This window comes from Chanodichthys erythropterus, chromosome 16 (genome assembly GCF_024489055.1).
Source record: "Chanodichthys erythropterus isolate Z2021 chromosome 16, ASM2448905v1, whole genome shotgun sequence".
In the NCBI taxonomy this organism is placed as follows: domain Eukaryota; kingdom Metazoa; phylum Chordata; class Actinopteri; order Cypriniformes; family Xenocyprididae; genus Chanodichthys; species Chanodichthys erythropterus.
Window position 1 is genome coordinate 37,150,794 of NC_090236.1, and position 17,656 is coordinate 37,168,449.

General features: G+C 40.8%; 1 protein-coding gene and 1 pseudogene across 1 annotated transcript; one reads left to right on the forward strand and one right to left on the reverse strand.

Annotated features, from left to right (window-relative positions):
- Positions 1 to 9,544: 9,544 nt before the first annotated feature.
- LOC137002435 (complement C1q-like protein 2) lies at positions 9,545 to 11,475 on the reverse strand. The gene is made up of 5 exons (XM_067362059.1): positions 11,233 to 11,475; positions 11,035 to 11,097; positions 10,733 to 10,795; positions 10,520 to 10,651; positions 9,545 to 10,423 (listed from the first exon to the last, which is right to left on the reverse strand). The coding sequence occupies exons 1-5, from the start codon at positions 11,414 to 11,416 to the stop codon at positions 10,146 to 10,148; spliced, it is 720 nt and encodes a 239-aa protein (XP_067218160.1). The 5' UTR covers positions 11,417 to 11,475; the 3' UTR covers positions 9,545 to 10,145.
- Positions 11,476 to 11,609: 134 nt separating this feature from the next.
- On the forward strand, positions 11,610 to 16,078 carry LOC137002432 (uncharacterized; annotated as a pseudogene).
- Positions 16,079 to 17,656: the final 1,578 nt, after the last annotated feature.

Below are 17,656 nucleotides of genomic sequence, written 5' to 3' on the forward strand. Positions count from 1 at the left end.
GGTTATGGACCGAGCACATCTCCATGCCCCGGAGTAAAGGTGAGAAGTAGATTTAAAAATTAAACATGGTATTTTGGTGATTAGGACATACCTGCCACGTTCCAGCAATGTACTAAAACATTGTCACGACGAATATGGGAATCACAAAGTTACATCAATGGAACCTTATTTGGGACGTTGTTGCGACTAATGCTGAGTTCCAGATGAGGATGGATGTGGGAATATCCCAAATTAAATCTCGCACTTCAGACCTCAGTGCGTTCCAGTCACAATACATCACATTCACATGTTGACCACATGATGTCGCCATGACCCCATGAGAGTATATCGTGTTTTTGTGTCAATTATGGCAAAAGCTGATGAAAAGCAAAAAAAAAAAAAAAAACGAACGTAATATTACATTAACTTAATATCTAATGTTAAGGTTTGTTTTTACATTCATATTCATTGGAAGCAGGATGCGCCGACATCTTGGAAGTGACGTCAAATGACGCGTCTCGTTGAGGTCAGGGTTGATCGATGTACCCCGAGTTCACACAACGAATATCCGACTTTGAGTGGCATTTCAGACATTATTTCCTAGAAGGAGGTGGGGAAAATCCAAAATCCGATATGAGCCGAGTGGGTTACGTTTTTACAACGTGCCGGTTTGATCATGTAATTATCACATTCCAGAGATGTACCACTATAACGTCGCCACGTTGAATATGAGAATCACAAAGTTACGTCGCCAGAACATTATTTGGGATGTCGCTGCGACTAATATCAAAGACTATAAAGCCGCCTTTCCACTGCACGTGACATTCGCATCCGACTGTCGCATAGCTGCAGTCGCACGGAACTTTGAAATTGGTAGTGAAGCAACCATTACCCTCGGCTTATTCCAACCCAGGTAAACTGAACGATTTTAATAAATGTAAGGCATGTATGAATATATCCATACAAAGCAAATTACCCTCAAAACATCTAAAATAAAAACATACTAGTAGATTTTATAGAGCTTATATGTAAAATTGATTTAATAATCATAAAATATCTTTCTTTTTTTTTACATAATCATTAATAACAACCATTTTAGAGAAATAATGTTTACAGAATAACGTTAAAGTGTTAAAATATTGGTAATTCTAACTTCACACTTATAGTTTTGATTAGAATACATCATATCCGGTCGGCTGGTCGCATACGGTCTATCCGCAAATATTTTAACGCATCCGAAGCTCAAATCAGATCCGAAATTTCCGCATTCGCAGATCGGAGCTCCACGCATGCCCCCGTACTACTCTCCATTGGAAATGAATTACTTGCAGTCCAACGGCTGTCGTTTGTCGTGTGCAGTGGAAAGGTGGCTTATGAACTTATGCGGCAGAGAAACAAGCGCGCCACCATCTTTATAATATTGTCTTTAAACTTTCTTTTTTGCAGGTGCTCCTATATTTCTATGGCATCACTGTCAAAGAATAATTAGCTGGTGAAGTGGATTTACTTGTTGTAGAGTTAATGAAAGTTATCATGAGCATTGTTATGATTAAAGCAGATGTCTTAACAAATGTCAGTAGAAACGAGCAGTTCATTCATAAATACATAATTGCTGTGGAAATACAAACCGGAAGTCAAAAGAAAACGAGCGCAGCGCTGAAAAGTGGCAGGGCTACATAAGGTAAATAGAGGGTATGCACGTGACGTCACCATCGACCGTTAGGACTGCGGTCACGCACGCTGAGTGGCAAAAGACTGAGCGGCAGCATTGGTTTTCAGCCTGAATGTCGTGAAAAACACACAAAACACATTCAAAACGGGAAAGAGCTTTGCGGCTGACTGTGCAAATAGATTTGACACAAACCCTGGTATATATTTAAAAACCAAAAAAAGCAACAGAAAAAGAAGCAAATGGATCACTGCAATTCACAGAAACAGCTGGACTCCAGCAGAGAAACACGGATTTGCAGTTATCATTTTGTGTTGAATTGTTAGATTTTGAGGTAAAATGCCGTATTGTATTGTTATATATTATGTTGACGACTCATCAATTAAATATTTTCCATCTTATATTATGCATTGGGTGTTTTTAAATAAACAACACTGTCAAAAACTATACTAAAAGTTTTAGGGCTGGACAATATGATGATATAACATTGATACAAGTGATTAAGCATATTTAAACCTACCGGTAGTTATATAAAATATTCACAGGCAGATTTGCTTTATGTAAGTTATTTCCCAGGCGTCAAATCAGGCACATAAATGTCAGAAAACACGACTCCTGGCTGCATGTCAATATCCATGGATTAGGTTTATTTGACAAGTTGTAAGAAACACTTTCGAGTCCAACCTTTAGGGTAAATCGTTAGTTTTGCTCGCGTTTTCGCCGTTTCTCCTATTAATCCAGTTACGCAGCCTGTTCTTTTGCCACTCAGTCTAGCTGAGGGAGCGCGTTTTCGGCGGGAAAGTGACGTCGATGCATACCCTCTATCCACAAGTTTCCTACGCCCCATGAGGCCTTGCGTCAAACGTGGGAGCGTCTTCCGGTTTAATGTAAACAAGCTGGACGTGACACTCATTCATTCAACAGTTGACAGTCATTCAAGATTTAACGATCCAAACTTGCGAACGTTTGTTATTTACTTAAAGATTTAAGATTCCGGCATCAATTGAACACTGTATTACAATAAAAAAAAATGTTACAGTAATTGTAATGTATTAATTTATGTCATGAGTGCACGTCAATAATGCTAAATCTAACTGATATTTATATTGACATAAAAAGAAAACACAGACCTATCCAGTTGCGCCTGCTTCCATTTATTTGCGATCACAAGAATTGGGGTTGAGGGGGGAGGGCCTTAGAAGTCCGTTTTCTATACATGCATATACATACACTAACATTTGTATAGCATTTATGTCAGGGGCGTAGGAGCGATTTTGAAACTGGGGGGGACAGTAAATGCCGGGGGGAGGGGGAGGGGGGAGGGGGGTTTATATATATATATATATATATATATAATATATATAAATAATGCATATTATATAAGCACTTAAATGCTAATTTCTAATGACTTTTGGGAACGGATTGCAGTGTTTCCGCCAGGATTTTGTGAGACTGTGGTGGGTGGACAATCGGTGAGGCATTTCAGTAACGTTAGTTAGTGTTCTCCAAACTCCGATTTTAACGTTAGGTTTTGGAATAACTGACGACGTGCCGCTGAATTATTAGAAAAACAATGCATAGGCCTATCCGAGATTGTAATGCAGCCACGACCCGAAGCAGCCCGTCGTCAGGTAACTTATTCCTCCTCGGTCATCACACCACAAGATATTGTTCAGATGTTGTATTTCAAGACATTTTTTCAGGTTTTTGTTCTTAAAACGATATTGTATGTAAATGTATTTATTACACATCTCATCCCAGTCCTCCGTTGCTAATTCAGATCGTCATTTTAGAACTTCCGTTATTACATCACAACTGAGAAATGTCACAGTGCTTTTTAATTGCATAATTATTTTATTGATAAAGTTTCAGTGTATGTTTAAGTTAATGTGCGTCTGCACTATATGTGTGTGCGTTTGTATGTGATAAAGAGCGGGAGAATGAGAGTATGGGTTAGACAATAAAACATGGAAAAGGTTTTTCATTTTTATCCTCTTGTTTGTTATATTTATTTGCTTGATCAATTTCTTTGTGGGGTTTGGTTCTTTTGCGGTTTTTAGGCTCTAAGGACCTTTGAGATGACTGAAATCGTTTGGCGAAGTGATATGGAACTGTAATGCGGTCAAATAAATTCCTCAAGATTCCTGGAACTACTGCCTTGAACAGCTGTAGTATAAACAGGTAATATTGCAAAAGTGGTTTGATTTTCTTTTATAGGAGCCTTTAAATTGATTTACATGTATTCCTAGTAAAATCAGAGTTATGTACTTTTGCAAACTTTATGCACACAATGTAACACATGCAGTGCTATCTGTGCATTTATGAGGCACATGCAAATTCACATGCATGTTTCCAGTAGCATATGCAGAATACACCCATAGCTTTCAGACACACACTCACTCACTCAATCAATCAATAATTATTCACTCTTCTGTGGCTACCTGGAAAACAGACATTCACACAATCTTTTGCACACCCCTGCTTTTGTTAAGATGATATTTTGTCGTCTTGTTTTTTTTTCTTCTTTTTCTAATGTAAAAAACACCCTCTTTTATGTAGTTTACAAGTTTCTAATTATGTAAAAAAAAAAAAAAAACATTCAACTAAACAGTTCAGTTTTTGTTCAATTTAAAACTGTGTGTAGTGTTAATAATAACTTTTCCATGTGCAATATATATAGTCACTAACATTTTCTTAATATGTTTTCTTCTCAGACCTGGGCGTGTTGACCAGTTTCATCAGACCTCTTTCCAGATCTATCCAAAGTTGGTGTAATGTAATCTTTTCTAAAGGTTAAAGGATTAGTTCACTTTCAAATAAATTTTTCCTAATAATTGACTCACCCCCATGTCATCCAAGATGTTCATGTCTGTCTTTCTTCAGTCAAAAAGAAATTAAGGTTTTTGATGAAAACATTCCAGGATTATTCTCCTTATAGTGCACTTCACTGGTCTCCAAACGGTTGAAGGTCAAAATTACAGTTTCAGTGCAGCTTCAAAGGGCTTTAAATGATCCCAGACGAGGAATAAGGGTCTTATCTAGAGAAACAATTGGTCATTTTCTAAAAAATACAACTGTATATGCTTTATAAACACAAATGATCGCCTTCCAAGTTGTTCCGCCAAAACCGCACTTTCGTATTCTTCTAAAAGCTTACGCTGTATGTCCTACGAGTTCCCTATTCTACTTATGGCCGCGTTCGTTCCGTAAGTTAAATAAGGAAGGCGTAGGACATACAGCATAAGCTTGAAGAATACAAAAGTGCACTTTGGGTGGAACCACTTGGAAGGCGATCATTTGTGTTTATAAAGCACATACATTTGCATTTTTCGAAAAAGACATATCGTTATGCTAGATAAGACCATTATTCCTCATCTGGTATTATTTAAAACTCTTTGAAGCTGCACTGAAACTGTAATTTTGACCTTCAACCATTTGGAGGCCATTGAAGTCCACTATAAGGAGAACAATCCTGGAATGTTTTCATCAAAAACCTTAATTTCTTTTTGACTGAAGAAAGAAGGACATGGACATCTTTGATGACATGGGGGCGAGTAAATTATCAGGAAAATTTTACTTGAAAGTGAACTAATCCTTTAACTTACAGTTTCTCTAATCAGACTGTACAATTTACACTTTTCTCTTTGACATTGTTTTTCATTGTTTTATTGCAGTTTGCTTTCAAAAATAAATATTTTCATTATTTACTTACCCTGATGCCATCCAATGGTGTATATGACTTTCTTTATAAGAACACAAAAGCATATTTTTAATCTGGAGGAAATTCAAGCTTTGTAGGATGCATACAATGCAAGAAAATGGCTTCCACCATTGTGATTAAGGAAACAAATCAATAACTAAAACATTCTCAACTTTAAACTAGTGCTTCTCACCAGGGCTCTGATATTGATTCTAAGAATGTTTGTGTTCTGCTGAAGAAAGGCAATTGTGGGATAAAATGATGATTACATTTTCTTTAACAAATTCAAAAATATTTGTGTTGGTTAAAGCAAGTGCTATTTTCCCTTTTCTTAAAGGGTTAGTTCCCCCCAAAATAAAATTTCTGTCATTAATTACACACCCTCATGTCGTTCCACACCCGTAAGACCTTTGTTGAACACAAATTATAATCTTTTTAATGATATAATGCTGTCAGATTTCCATCCATTGACTGCCTTTGTAACTACCACTTTGACGCGTCAAAAACTTTATAAAGAGATTGGAAAACTAATCCTTGTGAGCATACTAATCACTTGTTATGATGAAAAGAATTAATTTAGGCTTTTACTTGCACGTAAACATTGATCAGAGAACATATAAGCAGAAGCTCAACCTAACCTGCTTTGAGAATAAACCTCATTGGTTACTCAGCACGTTTGAGCTTCCGGAAGAGGTTTGTTCTTGTGCATTATACAAGTTATGTTTTGCTTCTGCTTATGTTTGCTGATCAATGTTTACATGCGAGTAAAAGCCTAAATTAAATATTTTCATCATAACAAGCAATCAAGTCTCTTCAGAAAATTTGGTCTAAACTGCTCGATTCATATGGTGTAGTTGTCCTATGTCTTTATGAAGGTTTTGAAGCATCAAAGTGGTAGATAAAAAGGCAGTCAATGGATGGAAATCTGACAGCTTCTGTAATCAAAAAGATCTTAATTTGTGTTCGGAAGATGAACAACATGAGGGTGAGTACTTAATGACAGAATTTTAATTTTGGGGTGAACTAACCCTTTAACTTATTGTTTGTATTTATGTTGATAATCAGTTTGGGTCAGTTTCAGTCAATTTGTCAATGCCTATTTTTTGCATGTTTTAATAAATAGCAAATGATGCACCATAATCTATTTCTTCTTTATTTATTTTCTCTTCATCTAGTGAAAATAGTAGTTTGACATTGCATTATATACTAGATATACTAGAGATGTGTTAATTATGTATTATGTATTGTTTTAATTTTTCTGTATCGTAGAATTATAGCTGTAACCATTGCTGCAAGTACAATGTAAAACAGTGTTGAAACCGTAAAATTACGGTAAATGGCTGGAACCACAGCTGCCAGTATTTTACTGTGAAATTACAGCACGGCTGTAAAATGGAAAAACGGTGTTGAAACCGTAAAATGGAAAAACGGTATTATAACCGTAAAATGGAAAAACAGTATTAAAACCGTAAAACGGAAAAACAGTGTTGAACCGTAAAATGGAAAAACGGTGTTGAAACCGTAAAATGGAAAAACGGCGTTGAAACCGTAAAATTACGGTAAAGTGCTGGAACCACAGCTGCCAGTATTTTACCGTAAATTTACGGGTACATTTTTTAAAGTGTACTGGTGGGTTTAGTTGAATTTGAGTAATAGGATATGCAACCATTTACATCTGGAGATAGTTATTTGTGCTCGCCAAAATCATAAAAATTATCATTACAAGACACTTACAGTATCTCCTGTAATCCAAGACAGATTTTCGAGTTGTTAGGCTTTAGAGCATTTATTTTAACAAATGACATGGAAAACATAATTCATTTCATCCACATATCCTTATGCACAATGCACAACAACAATTTAGCTTAAACCGTGAGAATCAAGCAAACCTCACGGCCGTCAGGGCCTTAAAGTGACAGGCACTGAATTCGACTTGCACATCACCAATGCAGTAATGACATGACAGAGTAGTCTTTACCGTTTAAACTTTATAAATAGTAATAGTTTAGCTCAAAGGTCAGATGTGGCCTTTGATTAAGCTTTAATTTTGTGTAATTAATTGTAAATAATACGTTCTTTGTTGTGCATTGTGCTTTAAATATGGATGACTTTATCAAGGTTTTCACCAGCTCACACAAAAATCGGCACATTCAGTTGTTTTAACACCAATATACAGATGGGCAAACAAATTGTAATTCATTGTTCCATGAATAAATAGTATTTAGCTGAGAACTTGGATTTTGGATATTAACAGCTATAGAAATAGATGGCCAAAGATATTATGTTTGAGTTGTTATTGTGAAAAACAAAAAGTCTTGAAGGTGTATTTTTATGTTTGAGATGTTTGTTTATTTATATTTGATTTTATTCAAATAAAAAGAAATTTGATGTAAGAGTACGGCCTTTGTCCTTCAATTTATGAGTAGGTGTTCGATGCATGATTTTATGATGCCACCCTTGAATTAATCAGTGCTCCACTAAGGCCACCCCTGTTAAAAAAGTCTAGAATCGCCACTGGGGGGGACGGGGGTTTCGTACATATAATACGCCATAAAGTGTGTATCATATGCACGCGAAAAACTGCGTACCATAAGCACGCCAAAATTCATTTTGGCGTATATTCTACGAGATTACACACTCGTACTATTATACGCATTTTCGTGTGATCGGGCTCAATATAAATGTAATAATAATAATAATAATAATAATAATAGTAATTTAATGAATGAAAATGAATCAGTGTCATTCAGGCAGGCTCTTGAAGCGAGTCATTGACGCCAGAGGAAGAGGCATAGAGGGCGCTTTAGTGTCTGTGTGTATGACGAGAAACACTGGAAATTAAATTGAGCAGTTTTACATATTAAATAACAAGTTGTTATTTTAACATAACATTTATGTTATTTTTAATAAAAAAATTAATCTTCCATAAAAAATTGGCTTGTATTAGCTTCTCCAGCTCAGCAATGATGTTCGCAGTTGATGACAATACATCTTGAGCAATGGAGCTCCCAGCACAGAGCAGCAGAACCAGCAGCAGAACGGACATTGTCTTGATTTTCAATTATTTTCAGACACTCAAATTATTATTCCACAGTTCACCTTTGAATGGCAAAAGCTGTTCTTCAATACTTGCGAAAGTTTGTTAACATTTGTACTTTAGACTGTTGTCGGAAGGGTTTTGTTTATTTTATAGTCCACTAGGGCGAGTCAATATAGAATTGAGTACGTGGAAAGTACATTTTAGCATTATGTGTGTGTGTTGTGTGGTTCAGGTATATTTAAAGATGATTTTAGATGGCCTTAAAGATGGCCTTGTGGGGACATGTTTTGGTCCCCATGAGAAAATACTAATAAGTGATGTTTTTATTTTTGAAAATGGAAAAAATGAACAAAGTTTTCTGTGAAAACCCAACGTGTGTGTGTGTGTGTGTACACAGCAAAATCCCCAGAGTTAAATCATCTCTGCTCAGATTACATATGGTCCCTCTCTACTTAGTGTTAAAGTAATACTGAAGCAGAGTTAAAGTTAATGAGCAGTGTTGTGCAAGTTACCCTGGAAATCAGGCACATATAAATGTCAGGAAACATGATTCCTGGCTGCATGTCAATATCCATGGTTTAGGTTTATTTGACAAGTTGTAAGGAACACATTTAATTCCAACCTTTAGTGTAATCGTTTGTTTTACTCGCGTTTTCGCAGTTTCCCCTATTAAATCCAGTCATGCAGCAGGTTCTTTTGCCACTCAGTCCAGCTGAGAGAGCGCGTTCCGGCGGGAAAGTGACATCGATGCATGAGATGTTCAAGATGGCTGAGCTTGGTTTCCGGGTCATAGGATGGAGGACGGAGTAGCGAGGAAACAAGGAGGGATATTGAGAAGCACCCACAGAACCTCAAGATAGTTTAAACTGCATGTGGTCTGGGAGGCGCACATGGTTTGTGTTTATTGCATATTGTGTATTGTGTTGATGTAATGTAATGTGTTATTATTGGTCATTGGATTGTTGTATTTCTGTTGCGTCATTCAATTGCATACCAGTGGGCATTATCACGAGAAACTTAAGAAATGCATATTTGAAAATCATGTTTTTTTATTTCTTGTAGTTTTCAGGGTGTCTGCAGAGAGAGAGAGAGAGAGAGAGAGCAAGTAAAATAACAAAAGACATCTGTATGAAGCGTGGCCATTTTTTCGTCGGACCCATGCAGCTATACCCTGTTTCGGAATAAATCTATGGAAAAAAATAATTTCAATAAAATATTAAATGAAATGTTTTGTTTTTCAGTTTCACACTCATGGCACTCATGCAGGCTTTTTAAAACAAAGTTAACCTTGGCAGATATTTGATCAAGTGAAAACGCTGTCAGTGATTTTCAGGATAAGTAGTGAGAATTTAGTTTTATTATTATTATTCATTCATATTAACAATAAAATGAATTTGATGTGAAGTATGATTAATATTTGATCATTTAACTGCACACTATGAGCTTTAAAGGTCTAATTTTGACTGTTTATCATTGACTTTCTGATTCTTTGCTGGTGTCTGACCACCTGGAGGTAAGCATGCAAATGAATCATAATTTGGTGACATGTTTGGTTTATTTTCAGACTTAAGAAGTATGAAGAAGTCCAGACTTAAACATATCGTAACTAAGAAGCATAAACAATTATCTCCCTTTTGTTGTCCCTATTTGCTCTTATTTACTCAGATACAGTTCACTTACACCGGAACAATTAAGTTCCATAAAATTGTTTTGCATCACATCCGGCACTGGATACGAGTTACAAAAGATTAAGATGTTCACAAGGGGAAAATCAGAAAGCCACTGAAACTAGTGTAACTTGCAGGATCATCATAAACCCAGGTGTCCTTCCAAAGATGTGTATAAATCTTGTCACCGATCTCCAGTATGAGAATGACACCATTGCTGCCGTTACTATTGCTAACTGGGCGCGCAGAATGAACAGAGCACTGGCTTTGACCATTCTTCATGAGAGTGATCGCCATTGTGGTTCCACCATGACAATGACCGTAAAATCTGAAGTAATAGACTCCTCTTACTGGTGCTGTGAAAATACCTGTAATGCACAGAAAATGTCATCATATATGAACAGGTTTAAGAACGACATGCCGTTACTGTATTCCTGTAATGTTATTCTCTTTACAGTACTTACCAGTATTTGAGTCGTAGGCATTTCCAATATTACTAAAGACTTTTTTGTATTCCAGAGTTTTGTAATAACTAAAGGGCCCACTGTTTCCTGTTCCAGAATCCAGAAGTCCAGCTGAGAAAGCAACCTTTTTGCCTGGAAATAAGTAAATCGATTGTAAAATGTGTCATTTAAAACATTGAATGTCTATGGGAACAAAATGTGCCTTTTACTTGCCTTCATTCTCTTTTTGGAGAGATTCAATCTTAGATTGTGAATCTTGTACTAGGGTTTTCAAAGCTGTTCAGAAAACACATTAATATGATAATGTTAGAATGTATGAATTGTAAAGTTTCCTCATGATGTCATGTTCAATATAAGCTGCAGTAATTTCCACATGGTGACATTCAATTGACTTATTCCATTATTCAGTTATGAATGGCAAAAGCTGTTCTTCAGTTATTTTAATGTTTGTGTAATAAAATGTGTATTTTAAATCTGTGAAATGTCTATGGGAACTAAATGTGCCTTATACTTGCCTTGACTCTCTTTTTGGACAGTTTCAAGCTTGTTTTGTGAATCTCGTACTTCGGTTTTCAAAGCTGTACAGAATACACATTAATATGATAATGTTACAATGTTGCTAAACAATGAATTTAAAAATATGTAATTTGTAATTTCTTTAAAAGAGTTCATCAATTTTCCACAATGACATGTACAATACAAATTCACCTTACCTTCATTCTCACTCAATACTTTGGTCAGTGTTTCTTCTAGTTTTTGTATCCTTCCATCCATGAGTTTTAGCTTCTCCAGCTCAGCAATGATGTTCACAGTTGTTGACAATACATCTTGAGCAATGGAGCTCCCAGCACAGAGCAGCAGAACCAGCAGCAGAACGGCCATTGTCTTGATTTTCATTTATTTTCAGACACTCAAATTATTCCTGTGATTATTCCACAGTTCACATTTGAATGGCAAAAGCGGTTCTTTAATACTTGCGAAAGTTTGTTAACATTTGTACTTTAGACTGTTGTCGGAAGGGTTTTGTTTATTTTATAGTCCACTAGGGCGAGTCAATATAGAATTGAGTACGTGGAAAGTACATTTTAGCATTATGTGTGTGTTGTGTGGTTCAGGTATACTTAAAGATGATTTTAGATGGCCTTAAAGATGGCCTTGTGGGGACATGTTTTGGTCCCCATGAGAAAATACTAATAAGTGATGTTTTTATTTTTGAAAATGGAAAAAATGAACAAAGTTTTCTGTGAAAACCCAATGTATGTGTGTGTGTATGTGTGTGTGTACCAGGGCTGTCCGAAGGCCCTGGGTGAGGGGCGCTACCGTTGGCGCCATGACCAAGTTCTGAAGGCCATAGCGAATACCATCAGCTGTGGAATTGGCCACTGTAAGCGCCTCCGCCCGGTGAAGAACATCATTGCATTCGTCCGGGCTGGGGAGAAGCCACCATTAGCTGCCAGGGCCACCTCATCTGGCCTGCTAGCAACAGCACAAGACTGGGAGTTGAAAGTTGACCTGGGGAAGCAACTGAAATTCCCAGAAACTGTTGCCATCTCAACACTGCGGCCTGATATGCTACTCATCTCAGAGACCTCCAAGCAGATCGTTCTTCTGGAACTCACCGTACCCTGGGAGGACCGTATCGGGGAGGCCAATGAGAGGAAGAGGGCAAAATATGCTGAACTAGTGGAGCAGTGCCGGAATAATGGGTGGCGAGCGCGGTGTGAGCCTATCGAGGTGGGATGCAGAGGGTTTGCTGGCCAGTCTCTCTGCAGAGCCTATAACATCTTGGGCATTATAGGAACCAGTAAGCGAAGGGCCATCAAGGAGGTCACGGAGGCAGCAGAAGTTGCCTCAAGGTGGCTGTGGATTAGGAGAGGAGAACCATGGGTGGGGTAGGGCTACCTGGACACAAGCTGGGGCCTGATCAACCCCAGCTGGGTCGCCTGGGTGAGAGTGTATGAAGTTTGAAAGACCCGAAACACTCCATGACCCCAGGTAACATCACTGATGATGTGTCCAGGTTAAGCATCGAGTCGATGTATGTTACAAGAATCTGTCTGGAACAACCAGTGACGATCAGGAATAGACTGGTTGACAACCGAGAACAGAGTGGTGGCAGCTGGAGAGACAGCGGACAGCTCGGAGAGACGGCAACAGGGTAGGGAGGGTTAGCAGCCCAACCTGCATCTTCTGAGAGGAAGAACCCATGTACACAAGCTCGACCTATGGAGTTATACCCCCAGGGATCCCCGAGAGGGGGGGAGGATGAGGATCCCACTCGGACAGACCAAAGAACACAGACACACAGCGAAGGAAATATGACGATGAGCGCACAATGCTTTTGTGGCAAAGTGTGCAAAAACCCACATGGCCTGAGAATCCACCAGGCCAAGATGAGATGCGTGCGGAAGGTTCCTGTATCACAGCGCTCAGGGAACATCCCTGGTGAGACGCAGGAGGAGCTAGGCCCGGAGTCAAACCACAGCGCCCAGAACCTCCGAGTGACACAAGCCCCGGACCCATGCAGAACATCAGAACAGCGTCGGGTAAAATGGCCCCAAGCTAACAAGGAGAAGGCAAGTTTGACGAAGACGTCGATACCATCTTGGAAGCTGTTGTCAAGGGTGATGCTGACCGACGCCTCCAATCAATGACTACCATCATTGTCAGCCTAGCAGCTGAGAGATTTGGGTTGGAGGAGAAGAAAGTAGTGAACCTACCCTACACTATGAACAACAGGGCAAACAAGATCCACCAGCTTAGGCAAGAGCTGAAGAGTCTGAGGAGGAGGTTCAAAGAGGCGAGGGAGGAGGAGAGGGGCCCTCTAGTAGAGTTGCGTGTCATCCTCCGTAAGAAGCTTATGACTCTGAGGAGAGCGGAGTGGCACAGGAGGAGGAGGAAAGAGAGGGCCAGGAAGCGGGCTGCTTTCATAGCGAATCCTTTTGGGTTCACAAAGCAGCTGCTTGGGAAGAAGCGGAGTGGCCAGCTCACGTGCTCCAAAGATGAGATTGACCGTCACCTCAGAGATACCTTCTGTGACAGATCTAGGGAGCAAGATCTGGGACACTGCCAGCACCTGATTGATCCACCTGTACCAACTCTGGACTTTGATGGGAAGGAGCCTAGCTGGAAGGAGATCCAGGAGGTGATCAAAACAGCCAGAGCAAGCTCAGCCCCAGGACCTAGTGGGGTACCTTACAAGGTTTATAAGAACTGCCCGAAGCTACTACACAGGCTCTGGAAGATCCTGAAGGTCATATGGAGGAGGGGAAAGGTTGCTCAGCAGTGGCGGTTTGCAGAAGGGGTGTGGATTCCAAAGGAGGAAGAGTCAAAGACCATCGACCAGTTTAGAAACATCTCGCTGCTCAGTGTTGAGGGGAAGATATTCTTCAGCATTGTTGCTAGGCGGCTGACTTACTACCTCCTAAAGAATTCGTATATTGACACCTCTGTGCAGAAAGGAGGGATCCCGAAGGTGCCGGGGTGTTTGGAGCACACAGGCGTGGTCACACAGCTGATCAGGGAAGCCCGGGAGAACAAGGGGGACCTGGTGGTGCTGTGGTTGGACCTCACAAATGCCTATGGATCCATACCCCACAAACTGGTTGAGGAGGCCCTGCATCGGCACCACATCCCGGACAAGTTTAGAGACCTCATTCTGGACTACTACGACAGTTTCAGTCTGAGAGTCTCTGCGGGGTCTATAACATCAGACTGGCACAGGCTTGAGAAGGGTATCATCACTGGATGCACAATTTCAGTGATATTATTCGCACTCGCCATGAACATGCTGGTAAAGTCTGTAGAGGTCCAGTGCAGAGGTCCCCTCACAAAGTCTGGTATTCGCCAGCCGCCCATTAGGGCTTTCATGGATGACCTGACGGTGACAACACCACACGTCCCAGGGGGCAGGTGGATCCTGAAAGGCTTAGAAGAGATGACCACCTGGGCTCGCATGTGCTTCAAGCCAGCAAAGTCTAGATCTCTGGTGTTGAAGAAAGGAAAGGTCACCAACAAGTTCCGCTTCACACTTGGCACGACCCAGATACCATCAATCACTGAGAAACCAGTGAAGAGCTTGGGAAAGGTGTTCGACTGCAGCCTGAAAGATACAGCAGCCATCCATGCAACCAACCTTGAACTGGAAGGCTGGCTATCTGTAGTGGACAAGTCAGGCCTACCTGGCAAGTTTAAGGCCTGGATTTACCAACACGGCATCCTCCCACGGATTCTCTGGCCCCTCCTGATTTATGAGGTGCCAATCTCCACCATCGAGGGCTTTGAGAGGAGAGTCAGTAGGTTTCTACGAAAGTGGCTTGGCCTACCTCGAAGCCTGAGCAGTATCGCTCTGTATGGCCAGAACAACAAACTGAAGCTCCCCATCAGCAGCTTGAATGAGGAGTTCAAGGTAGGCCGTGCTAGGGAGGTGCTGCAATACAGAGAGTCACAAGACCTGAAGGTCTCCCAGGCTGGGATCGAGGTGAGGACAGGGCGGAAGTGGAGGGCAACAGAGGCGGTGGATGGGGCTGAGTCATGGCTGCGGTACAGGGCACTGATAGGAGCAGTGACTCATGGAAGAGCTGGCCTGGGTAACGGCACAACATCTCACTACAACAAGGCACAGGGGAAGGATAGGAGATCACTAGTGCAGCAAGAGGTGCGGGTAGCAATAGAGGAGGAGCGGGCCAGCAGGATGGTTGGAATGCGGCAGCAGGGAGCCTGGACAAGATGGGAGCATGCAGTGGACCGTAGAGTCTCATGGGCAGAGCTGTGGAAAACAGACCCCCCACCGCATACGGTTCCTGATCCAGGTTGTCTACGATGTACTACCGAGCCCATCCAACCTATATAGCTGGGGATTGGTGGAGTCACCAGCCTGCAGCCTCTGCTCAAAGAGGGGGACCCTGGAGCACATCCTCAGCTGCTGTCCGAAGGCCCTGGGTGAGGGGCGCTACCGTTGGCGCCATGACCAAGTTCTGAAGGCCATAGCGAATACCACCAGCTGTGGAATTGGCCACTGTAAGCGCCTCCGCCCGGTGAAGAACATCATTGCATTTGTCCGGGCTGGGGAGAAGCCACCATTAGCTGCCAGGGCCACCTCATCTGGCCTGCTAGCAACAGCACAAGACTGGGAGTTGAAAGTTGACCTGGGGAAGCAACTGAAATTCCCAGAAACTGTTGCCATCTCAACACTGCGGCCTGATATGCTACTCATCTCAGAGACCTCCAAGCAGATCGTTCTTCTGGAACTCACCGTACCCTGGGAGGACCGTATCGGGGAGGCCAATGAGAGGAAGAGGGCAAAATATGCTGAACTAGTGGAGCAGTGCCGGAATAATGGGTGGCGAGCGCGGTGTGAGCCTATCGAGGTGGGATGCAGAGGGTTTGCTGGCCAGTCTCTGTGCAGGGCCTATAACATCTTGGGCATTATAGGAGCCAGTAAGTGAAGGGCCATCAAGGAGGTCACAGAGGCAGCAGAAGTTGCCTCAAGGTGGCTGTGGATTAGGAGAGGAGAACCATGGGTGGGGTAGGGCTACCTGGACACAAGCTGGGGCCTGATCAACCCCAGCTGGGTCGCCTGGGTGAGAGTGTATGAAGTTTGAAAGACCCGAAACACTCCATGACCCCAGGTAACATCACTGATGATGTGTCCAGGTTAAGCATCAAGTCGATGTATGTTACAAGAATGTGTACACAGCAAAATCCCCAGAGTTAAATCAACTCTGCTCAGAGAACATATGGTCCCTCTCTACTTAGTGTTAAAGTAACACTGAAGCAGAGTTAAAGTTAATGAGCAGTGTTGTGCAAGTTACCCTGGAAATGTAATTAGATTACTGATTACTCCTTTTGAAAGTAATCAAGTTACTTTTCTGATTAGGTTTTTTTTTTCTCAAAAGTAATTAGTTACATTACTAGTTACGTTACTTGCCCCCCCACAAAACAACAACAGAATAACTTGTTTGGCCCGCTCATGAATAAACTTTATTCGGAACTTGCAACAAACAAAACTAAGCCAGTCTCTTGACTTTTAACTCCAACTGTCAAATATTCTTACTTGCTTTTCTGAATATTCCAATTAGAAAATAATCAAAGCCAGTCTCTCCTGACCTTTTAACCCTGTAACTCAAATATTGGGCTAACAAATTCTTTCTGCATATTCCATAATATAAATAAACCTAACTTAAAACATTTTAATGTTGTTAACTAGTATTTCTGAATCTGCACACTCAATGAACAAAAAAATAAAATAAAGTAAATTTGTAAATGATTTAACTAACAGTTCACTGGATCAACAGAGACACTTTAAATCATCACAAAGCTGCTTTAGCATGTAAAAGACTGAGAAGCAGGCACACTTTTGATGTTATTGCTGCAGAGTTGGAACAAATTCACTCATCATATGAACTGCTTAAAGTTGTTGCGACAGTGACAGACAATGCATCTAATTTCATCAAGGCATTTAAAATATATCAGGCTGTCACTTCTGAGTCTGATGAGGATGAGGAGGAGGAGAAAGAAGATGGTGCCACTTTTACAGATATCACAGAAGCCCTCTCTGCTGAGAATGATGATGGTCAGCTGACTCTTCCCCCACATTACAGGTGTGCATTGCATACAATCAACCTAATTTCCACAGGTGATATTGAGAAATACTTAACTTCCAGTACAAGCACCAAAGCTGTGTATAGGATTAGTATAGCAAAATGCACAGCTCTTTGGACTAAGGCAAGACGATCAACGATTGCATCAGAACAAGTGCAAGAAGTCACCCAGAGAAAGCTCCTGGTACCCTCGTCCACAAGGTGGAATTCCTTTCATGAGGCTGTTTCCAGAATCACAAAAATTCCCATGAATGAGCTGAATAGCTTGTGCACCAAGATGGGAGTCAAGTGCTTCAATGACAAGGAGTACCAGTTCTTGCATGAGTACTGCATTGCAATGAAGCCCCTTACAGCTGCATTGGACCTTTTACAAGGGGATAACTGCTCTTATGGTGCTTTGTTACCCACGCTCGAAGTCCTGATGGCAAAGACCCTTACCTTAAAAGACACCCTCTCCAGGATGACAGCTGACCTTCCAGATGTCATTGTAAAGGTACGAACCTATACATCTGATCTTTTAGCTAATTTATTTTTG